The following is an 11,041-nucleotide window of genomic DNA, read 5'->3' on the forward strand; positions in this document are numbered from 1 at the left end:
TTTATCTTCACCTTTTGAAAGTGATCTATGAAAAATGCAAAGTAAAGACATGCCAGTTTGAAAAAAAAAATCATAAATTGTGCATATCTTTTAAATGTAACACAAATAGCTCTATTCTATTTTTAAGTCAAACACAGAGTGCAAGTCCATAACTGTACACCAAAATTTTTTAGTATAATCCTTAGGCTCACTTTTGGAATTTATTAACCATAATATAATATCAAGAACAATAGTCAATTTCATTTGCAGTTTTTCATGAATATAATCCAAATAACATGAAGGATGCAGAATTTAGTTTGCTCCATTGGGTATGATGAGTATAAATAAAGTTTGGATTGATGTAAATTATTCTATATTGCCGGTAGTTATTTTTCCGATGTGCTTTCATTAAGAAATTTTTATTTTTAAACTTTATTGATAGGGCTAACTCAATTAAAGAGAATGACCATATATGGTAGGTTCACTAGGTTGCTCTAACAGATGTAGGTATATACTTGAATTGGCAAAATTTATTTATTTTTTCTTTTTTTTTTCTTTTAAATCGATCGAGATAATCATTGATTAAGGTTCTTAGACAAATGCTCTTTAATTTAACCTAACCTGTTCTGCATCACTATACTAGATAAATGACCAATTTAGTATTTATGCTTAAGATTGTAACTGATTTGTGATGGAATCAGAATAATGCATTGATTGGTACATTATTCTGAACTCTGAAGACAATGGTTCAATTTAAAGTACTTTTAGACTCGTTTATTTTTAAGAATAGGACATAACAAGACACTAGAATAAAACAGGATAAGACATTGATAGACAGAGACACAAAATTTTGTATTTTTATATTTTGTTTGGTGATAAATTAGAATAAATTATAAAAATTTAGTTATTTTCATTTTTTTTCATTCAAAAAATTTGAGATGAAAAATATAATTATGAAAAATTAACAAGAATAATAAAAAAAAAAATAAAAAATAAGTTATGTCCCTTGTTAGTGTCTCCGTGTCTTTCTTGTCAAGATGGACACAAAATATACTAATTTAGTGTCTCTAGACACATTATTTTTGTGCATGTCTCCTCTGCCAAACACAATTTTGTATCTCAGTATCTATGTCTCAGTGTCTTGTCCATGTAAACAAACACAGCTTATTTCTTCTTTCTTGCCTATATGAAATCTTCGAGGGACACCAAGAAATGTTTAGTGTATATATAAATTCACATTACAAGAATAAATTAGATGTAGATGAAAATGATATAAAGTGGCATATAAATGAACCTATAATTTCAATATTTTCCAAGAATCCCAACTAACAGCAGTTAACTCAATTGAATATAATACATTTTAATTGGTTGGTTCATGATAGGAATGATGACCACAGCTTGAAGACAAGTCATTAGAAATAATGAATAGAGTATCGGCTGCAAAAACATGCAATAAAAGAAACCTAACAAAACCAACTAGTCAATCTTAATTTGAAATTTTGAATTTAGAAAAAAAAAGGGGTTAAATATAATTTTGGTCCCAACGTAAGATTAAAAATTTATTTCGTCCTTCGTCTTTTTTTCGCTCAAAAATGGTCCCCAAAGTTTCAGTTTATTTTAAAATCGTCCTTTTTACCAATTATATTTTTTTTATTACCAAATTACCCTTTATTAAAAAAATTTTAAAATAAAATAAATATAAAATAAATAAAAAAAAAGAAAAAAAAAGCAATATAATTGCCGCCGCACCGCCGCCCGCCGCTTCTTCTTCTTCTTCTTGCCGCCGCACCGCCGCCCGTTTCTTCTTCTTCTTCTTCCCGCCGACACCACCGCTGCACCGCTGCCGCTTCTTCTTCTTCTTCTATGAATTCTGTGAATTTGATTTTTTGTGAAATTTCTGGATTTGTTGTGTAATTTTTTGTGGAATATTGTTGTTGTTGAAATTTGATTTTGGAGGATTGTTGTTGCTGATTCTGGGTTCTTGATGATGATGATTCTGATTTTTTGTTTTGATGAGGATGATGACGATGATGTTGATTTTTTGAGTTTTGGTTGGTGTGATGGATGGTGATGGAGTGGCAGTAGGTGGGGGGTGGTGGTGGTGGTGGTAGTTCTGAGTTCTTATGATGATGATGATGATGATGGTGGTGGTGGTGGGTGATGGGTGGTGGGTGGTGGTGGTTGAGGTGGTGCTGGTGCTTTGCATGATTTTGGGGAAGAAGGGATAGGAGTATTTTGGTCCGAAGGACGATTTTAAAACAAACTGAAATTTAGGGAACCATTTTGGAGCGAAAAAAAGGCGAGGGACGAAAAAAATTTTCAGCCCCTACGTTAGGGATCAAAATCATACTTAACCCAAAAAAAAATGTGCCACTCATGTGAATTAGTAGTAAGACTCTGTGTTTGTTGATAGAGACAGGACATAGGAACATGGACATAGAGACACAAAATCGTGTTTGGTAGAAAAGATATGGACAGAAACAATGTGTCAAGAGACACTGAATTAGTGTATTTTGTGTCCATCTTGACGGAGACACTAACAAGAGACACAACTTATTTTTCATTTTTTCTTTTATTATTCTTATTAAATTTTCATAATTATATTTTTATTATTATATTTTTCATCTCAAATTTTTTGAATGAAAAAAAATAAGAATAAATTAGATTTTTATAATTTGTTCTAATTTATCATCAAACAAAATAAAAAAACACAAAATTTTGTGTCTCTATCCATCAATATCTTGTCCGATCCTATTTTCATAAACAAATACGCCTTAAGAGACATTCATTCTAGAAAACACATGATTGATGCAAAAACATGGTTTCATATTGTGATAAGGTCAAGTTAGAATTCTAAGTTGGTAAGGTCACTTGTAAATCAAGAGTGTAGACAAGTGAGAAAATTGGCCACATATCATATCTTTCTTAATCTCTTCTTATCCAAAACCTAATTGCCAACCATACACATATAAAGTCAAGTGGTCCACCTCAGGCTTACGTGTCTCCATGTATGTGGTTACCACTTAAATCAAATCCATTCAAGCTCTTGTAGATCATGTATCCTTAAATATGAAATACTTATATATTAATATATGTTTTAAGAACACTTCTAACTATACTGATATTGTAAAGCTTTGGAGTATAAGCCTAGATGGGGTCATACTCATACACTCATAACATATAGTAAAAAGACAAAAGACAAATCCCCACGTCAAAGAAGATCCTATTTGGTTGTCAAACATTTTTAGACACTGGTAATACGAGAGAGATTTTGTCCTTTGATGCATGTCAATTTGCAATTAGATCTATGCTAAGGTCAGATCTACGTTCCTGGCACATGCTTCACTCTTCCCTTGATCAGAACACTTTGTTACACTCTTCCCTTGATCAGAACACTTTGTTATCTTACAACCATGCTAGCCGTTACTATAAACTACCCATTGAAAATAAATTAAACAATACATGTATTTATATTTAAATATGACTGATTTTAATATACAAATAATATTTTTGATTATTTTATCCCAAAGTTTTTATTATCTTTATTTTGATTTAAGGAAAATAAAGGGTTAACTCGTGAATCAACTTCCATTAGTAGTGTTGTTTGATTGTGTTCTCTAGGATCATGTATATTGTATAGTACTATTCATTTCTGATTTTATATGTAACCTGTAAGATAACAAACGAAAACGGGTACTAGCTAGTAAATATTCTTAGAACACGCATTAAATATGATCAGAGGCGTACAAAAAAATGGCATTAATACAATGTAATACAAGACTACCAACATTGATCTGTTTCCCACTTCCTCCCTTGTTGAGAAAATGATTGGTATGTTGCTGACATAGAAGCTGAAGTAGCCATGTTTGATGAAGATCTCATCATGACCTTGTGTCCATAAGTTTCTCTATCATACTTAGCTCTCTTATCTGGGTCTGAAAGTGTTGAATAAGCTGAATGGATCTTCATGAACATGTTGGCCGAGCTTTCCTTCTGATTCATGGCCACAACATCAGGGTGGCATGTTCTTGCTAGCTTTCTGTATGCAGCTTTTATCTCATGCCCGCTTGCTCCCATTGAAATCCCAAGCACCTCATATAGTGAAGCCATAACACAAACAGAGTCCTCTGTTTTCAGTTATGCTTTTAATTTCTTTAACAAGAATACAACACTTTGGTAAGAAAACGGAACACTCTTGAGGGTATACACTATAGAGATTGAAAATGGATAAGGTTTGAGGAGTAACATATGCTATGTCTCATTATATAGAGAAGAAGAGAAGTAACATATTTCATTGCCTTTATTCTTGATATTTTATTTCACTTTTGACTGTAGTAATTTAATAATACTCTCTCTTATTTACTTTCGTGTTGTGTTTTTAATATTAATGTACAGAAAAGAAAACGTATATATTATGAAATATTTAAGAATTTCTTTATTAGATGTCTCAGAAATCAGAATCTTAATTGTTGTGAGTTGTGAATGGCTGAGTGTGGATGAGGTTGCATCCATGTCAGTGTATGTTTTGTTTTGTTTATTGATTCTGTTTAGTGCTGAGTCAGCATACTGTCTTCAAATGGATAGGGTTTGCGCTTTTGCATCATTTCAGGTGGACCTATTTTTCTTGTCCCCAAAATCCTATTGAGAAATAGAGGTTACTTTTTCTTATATTTTTTTTGGTTTAATTTGAAGTTTTCAGCACCCTTTTCCCCTGAAATTTTGGGGGTATGATTTAGCTTAACAAATGTAAAATCGTCTTTACTTGTCACATGTTAGTCTTTATCTGAAATTTCTTCAACATTCATATGATCATATCGAAATTCTTTTTCTGCCCAATAAGATTATGTTTATAGACCATGGTTAAGAGTTTTGTTTTTTAAATATGGAATTACCATTCATAAAAAAATTAAGTGCCGAAAAAAATTTCTCTCCAAATGCTGAAAATGTTTTTTATTGCATTTTTTAATTTTTGTTAGACTTGATGTAAGACATTTCCATATTTGTAATTATGGCTCAACACTTATATATGATATTGGGCTAAAGATTTAATAATGCAATAGCAATAATCAAATGTAATTGAAGGAGAAGAGAATAGTGCCAGCACATGCACTTAGCAAGATAATGAATCAACATCAAACACAATTATGATTGATATACCAAACAAAACACAATTATGTCCTCTTCTAATGCTGCCACTAATGACAATTTGACCTTTTTCTTTAAGTATGTTTTTGTCTGACAGATCTTAAAAGCAGTGGTCTTCCACAACATCTAATGTATTTTTATTATTGGCACAACAAAAACTATTTCTATTGTTCATCATTTTACTGTATTTTTTCCCCATAAATTCCTCAAGTTATCAACTCTTTCTAAGCTGTTGTCTCATGTTACTTCGTTTGGTTCCCTCCCTCTATTTTCTGTTCTTGTCAGCCATATACGCATTGGTCATAAATCCGTGACCTTAAAGTCAGATAGAGAGAACTCAACCATTGTTTCAAGGCAAAATAGCAAATATGCAAACTTATTTATTTATGTTTTACTGAATCACATATTTCATTAACTTTGGTGGACAATGTAAGAAATCTGATTTCTGAATGACCAGAATTGTGGTAGGCCTCGGGTCTTATCAGTAAGCAATAGGATAGAACAAGTTGGTTGAATATCAAATATCAAACTGTACTTCGATAGTTATCAGGGGCTGAGAGAAAATGGATTGAATCTTAGCCTCTTTTAATTTTACTTTCAATTTTGAATTTAATTGAAATACAATGAGCTGAAATCTTTTGTCTTTAGAAGTTGAAACTTCATTTTCAAAGTGTGAATTTTTGAAAATAGATTCAGATTTGTTATAATACTCCAACCCGACCTTTTTAAAAAGAAGTATTTGACTAGCTAACAATTTATTTAAATTTGTAGAACTTTGAGTAAATTTAGTTAAATCTTGTTTTTTATTCTTAATATCTTTATACAACCTTTCATTCTCTTTAATATAATTCCAATAAGCAATCGCAGAATATTTTCCATCAAGATTTTTTATTTGAAATTTAAGCTCTTGTTTTCTTCAACAAGATCAACAGTAATTTCATCTTCTCTTAATGTATCTTTGAAAAAAGTATTTTCAGCCTTCAGGATATCATTTTTTTAGATTTAAATTCATGACATTGATTTAGAAAATTTCTTATTTTCTCAGTGAGATCATCAATCATAAGATGGAGTTTTTCACTAGAATGTTAAAAAAAAATTATTTCATTTTGGTGGTTCTGGTCTGCCATCAAGCATGCTTGAGAGTTATGGACAGATTCATCATCCTCATTAGTGTTATTTTCCAGATCTTTTCAAGAGGCCATAAATTCCTTCTTCTTGTCCTTTCGAGACTTATCTTCTTTCTTCAGTTTCGGACATTCATATTTGTAGTGTCCATCTTCTCTGCAATTGTGGCGAATGACCTTATTTAAGTCCTTTTTGATTTTTTTTTTGAGCTGTCTCCTCTGTTTCTTTCTTTGAATCTTATCATTTTTCTAAATTTCCTAACAAAAAATACAAGTTCATCATCTGATAAACAGTTACTGGATTCATCCTCCAATGATCCAATACAAGATTTAAGAGTCATTCTTTTCTTTTTTCTATCTTTTTTATGTGAGTGATTTTATATGCTAGTAACTTTCCTTTCAACTCATCATAGGTCATTTGACTTAGGTTAGTACTTTAAAGATAACAATAGCCTTTGTTTCCCACTCTTTTGCTAAGCTTCTTAAGACCTTCCTCACCAGCATTTCTTCGAAATGAATAATGCCCATAGCATCCAAACTATTAATGATGATAGAAAATCTCTCAAGCATGTCTTCAATTGATTTTCCTTCCTTCATAGAAAACATCTCATACTCTTTACGCAGCATGTCAATCCTTGTTTTCTTTACTTGTGTGGTGCCCTCATGTGTGACTTGGAGCTTATCTTAAATTTCTTTTGTTGTTTTGCATCTTGAAACTTTTCAATATTCCTCGAAACTGATTGCATAGTTTAGTATGTTGACTGCCTTGGCATTGAGTTCTGCCTTTTTTTGTCATCTCCATTCTATTCTGCTTCGCTTTTGGGAGTAACAACACCATCAACGCCAGTTTTAGTGGGAATTTGAGGATCATTTATGATTATCTTCCAGAGATTGTAATTCACACATTGAACAAAGATCTTCATTCATTATTTTCAATAGTTGTAGTTTTTTCCATTGAAAAATGGAAGTCTGTTGTTGGATTGTTCTTCTGTTAGTGTGTAGGCCACTGTGTTGGAATCAACGTTGTTCTCCATCAGGATCTTTTCTCCAAGTTGTGAAATTTGATCTCTTTGAGACTAAGCCCTAATATCAATTGATGGTTATCAGTGACTAAGAGAAGGGGGTTGAATCTTGGCCTCCTTTTAATTTTGCTTTCAACCTTGAATTTAGATGAGATACAATGAGCTAAAAACTAGAGAGATTGTAGTTTTGTCTCTTGATGTGGTAGGAGGCAAAACTGAGTATCTTGCAAGGAGAGTAATAAAGAAGAATGGCAGGATAGTAGAATCGAAAAATACTTCTATTTTGTCTTCTTTAATGTAAAATCAAAAACAGAGAAGAGAAATGATAATAACACACAGATGTATCCTGGTTTAGCTACTCATTGCAATGTAGCCTACATCCAGTCTTCATCACAATAGTGACAGAATTTCACTATCTTTCAACAAATTACAATCACCAATTCTCTCTAGAATTCTAACCAATCCTATTTAGGACAAGTCCAGTTTCTAACCCAAACCAGACTTGACTAGGAACTCACCCTAACTTTTCAACAGCAAAGTGTTAACCCAACTTGTAAGGGAATTCCTTCAGAATCATGACAACAAAACATAAATACTTATAAAGAATTTCTGAAATAACTGACTTTTTCTCCAAGTCTATCTCTCTGCCTTTTTTCACTCAATGACTTTTACTTATAAACCTCATCATTTTGCCTTTTACCATTGAAGCAAAGAAAAACTAAACTGAGAAAAAGAAATACTCAATGAAAACCATGAAGGATAAGAATAAACAGCTCAATGAGCTATGAGAATCCAAATATTGTGCTCTCACTCCTTGCTTTTCATCCCTTTAATAGAGGAATGAAGCTTCGTAGGTTTGAAACTTGCTTCAGCACCTTGTTTGACTTCTTCTCCAAAATCAAATGTAGCAGCGGCGTTTACAGAGGAGAGAAAAGGTAGGAGCAGTGACCGAATCAGACATGCAATCATACCTTCAATCTTCTTTTTCAACCTTTTTCATTTTGCCTCTTGAATCTGGACCTTTTTTCTTACTTTGGCCCCAAGTTTGGTTTTTGAGCATTGATTCATAGCAGAGCACCATTATGTTTATTTTCTGCATTTTTCCATATTAGTGCTTGTAACACAAAGGATTTCTTCAACAATCTTTAATGAAGCACAAATGTAGAAACTTCCTTTTGTGATTTACTTTTCTGATGTGATCTTTCCTCTTGTTATAGTCCCTTTGACCTTCTTTTCTTTGTTTGGATTAAAAAATTTATTTTTGTTCTTCAATTGCGCCCTAGTTTCAAAGCTTCTTTTGTCTTTCTTTTGCTTCAGATTTCACGTGGTGCGATGTGAAAGAAAAAAAGAGAGAAGAGAGAGTTTGGTTCGGCGGGTGAGGTATGGTGTATTTCAAATGAAATTGAATTACCTTTTTTTTTTTTTTTGTTTTGATTGCTTGTTTTCATTGCCATTAATCATATGATATGAGTGCTTTGTTTGAATTAATACTGGGTCAGATGCAATATGGACTTGTTTTTCATATTTCTTGGACCAAGTTTGATTAGTTTATTTTCTGCACAATAAACAAAACAAATCACACAAAATATAGGCCAAGGATTAAACAGATCTAGACTCCTTTTAAGAGTCTACTGTTGGCCAATAAATTACTACATGCATAATAGTGCAACACTTTACTTAATAGTGCACCTTTTCTGATTGCAGCAGAATAACAAGTGGTCTAAACATTGGAGGAAGCTTTAATCAGTTTATTCTGTTTAGATAAAGATCAGTGTTGGTTTTCTATTCTGATTCCTCATCATTTCAGCTCCTAACATGTTCTTATAAAGTTTGAGTGGATTGAATTATTTCTAGCAGCATTCCAGCATTTTGTTCTGCATAATGCTCCCTGAGTGTGTAGAGTGTTGTTTAATTTTCTTATTAATAATAAAAAAAGTGTATGAATAGTTAAAGTCTCTATTTAATGCTTTTAGGCCCACAATTCCAGATTTTTGTTTTCAATATTGGACCCGAGATAATTCTCTCTGTGGAAGACGTTTGAGTACGTTTTGACCCTTCAATGTCTTCCAATTTGGAGAAATTGGTGATAAAATCATGTTGGCATGAAGCTTCCTTGATTGGAAATCAATATGGTCTTTCTTTTATGCTATTTCTAATTTTAAAGTGATTAAATTCTTTTATTTTTTCTTGTCATCCAATCATATATGCTATTTCGTCAAAACAAGTTTTATTTCCCTTCAAGTATAGGTACATATTTTTGTTACAACGTGAACGTATCTTCAAGATTCATCTCTTAAAATTTTTAATTGCTTAAGGCTCATCCAAATTTAATAACCTGAAACTCTTGCAGGTTGCACTCTGAATTTATCCCATTGAAAAGCACACGCCAATTCCATTGTTCTATGATCAATCAACTAAAACTAACTAAACATATTAAACAACAGATCAGTTTTGCAATAAATGATGGGACTTAAAATTAAATTATATTCATTCCTCTGATATTTCTGGTTTTCTTCATGGGAATTAAATTACACATCCATTTTTCACCTTACATCATAACTTAAAATGAAATACAAATAAATCTGTACAATTAAAAAAAGCTAGAAGGATAACACACATCATCAATCATCAACACATGAAGAAAAACATAACAGAACTTGTTTCATGCAATACCCTTAACCCTTGCATATGTGAGTCCAACACAAGCACCAACAAAGTCCTCATCTATAAAATCTGTAGAGAAAATCTGCAACCTATCACCAATCTGTTTGGTGAAACATTGAGAGATGAATAGCCTTGCAAAAGCATGAATCCTTTCAGTCACTGGTTTCACACACACGATGGGGTTATCCGGCACCGGAGTAACCGTGTTCTCCACCCTATAAAAGTACTTTCTAGTATTCACAGGTTCTTGTTTGCTCAAATAATCCAAGTTGCTTTCAAACTTTGTTTCTGGCAAATCAGTGTTGATCCAATTATCCTTCAAATACCCTTCACTCCACAGCATGCTACCAGCTTCAGGCTTTGGCAATTTTCTTGGCTTCCAAACACAAATAACCCTCTTTGGTAGCACTTCTCCAATGGTTTTATCAAAAACTTTTTCATCATTTGGTATAAGGTAATCCCCTAGTTTTTCCTCTAGATACTTGTCAAACTCTGGAGGATCTTCATGTCCATATTCTGTTCTAACTTCAAGGATTATGATCTCTGACTCGGTTTCAGACAAGAACTTGTTGATATCATTAAGGACAATATCTACACTGTAAGTTGTTAGAATTCCATGGCATACCTTTCTATCCTTCTGCACTCTTATGTCTAAAACGCGTGTCCCCATCAAAAGTTGTTCGTATATGGAGTCAGATTGGCATTGAGCAAAAGGGCGAGTGATGAATGGGATTCCAATCTTGTCGGTTGCAGAATCATGGGTTCCAGGCCAAACTATCTTCTTGATTTGAAGCTTTTCTGGGTTGAGATCATGCATCCATGTTTTCCTGTTTATGAGGAAGTAATCAGAACCTGGATAGTCTTCACCTTCGACTCTCATGAGATCATTAAGAGTTTTCTTTTGTGTTTGAATTGCTCTGCGCCTCTCAATCTGTTTGGAAACCACATCACCCATCTTAATCTGTTTGAGGAAGGACACGCACAAATGGTTGATGATGATGATGCTGATAATGGTGTTGATGTTGATGAAGAAGAGGAAGAACAAGATGGCGTTGAAGTTCTTCCACTTCTTCTGTGATCCTGAATTTTGTTGTTTTCTTTTTGTGC

At 32.7% G+C, this 11,041-nt stretch overlaps 2 protein-coding genes across 2 annotated transcripts; both read right to left on the minus strand.

Moving 5' to 3' along the window:
- Nucleotides 1-3,662: 3,662 nt before the first annotated feature.
- LOC107477115 (chaperone protein dnaJ 11, chloroplastic) lies at nt 3,663-4,245 on the minus strand. The gene has a single exon (XM_016097076.3). The coding sequence runs from the start codon at nt 4,087-4,089 to the stop codon at nt 3,760-3,762; it is 330 nt and encodes a 109-aa protein (XP_015952562.1). The 5' UTR covers nt 4,090-4,245; the 3' UTR covers nt 3,663-3,759.
- A 5,496-nt stretch (nt 4,246-9,741) lies between these two features.
- On the minus strand, nt 9,742-11,035 carry LOC107476541 (uncharacterized). Its single transcript, XM_016096370.3, has one exon. It carries the CDS (start codon nt 10,887-10,889, stop codon nt 9,933-9,935), a length of 957 nt encoding a protein of 318 aa, XP_015951856.1. The 5' UTR covers nt 10,890-11,035; the 3' UTR covers nt 9,742-9,932.
- Between the last annotated feature and the right edge of the window lie 6 nt (nt 11,036-11,041).

This window comes from Arachis duranensis, chromosome 3 (assembly GCF_000817695.3).
Source record: "Arachis duranensis cultivar V14167 chromosome 3, aradu.V14167.gnm2.J7QH, whole genome shotgun sequence".
NCBI classification, from domain to species: Eukaryota; Viridiplantae; Streptophyta; class Magnoliopsida; order Fabales; family Fabaceae; genus Arachis; species Arachis duranensis.

Coding starts and splice junctions, on each gene's coding strand:
- LOC107477115 (XM_016097076.3), bottom strand. CDS start 4,089: ATGGCTTCACTATATGAGGTGCTTGGGATTTCAATGGGAGCAAGCGGG.
- LOC107476541 (XM_016096370.3), bottom strand. CDS start 10,889: ATGGGTGATGTGGTTTCCAAACAGATTGAGAGGCGCAGAGCAATTCAA.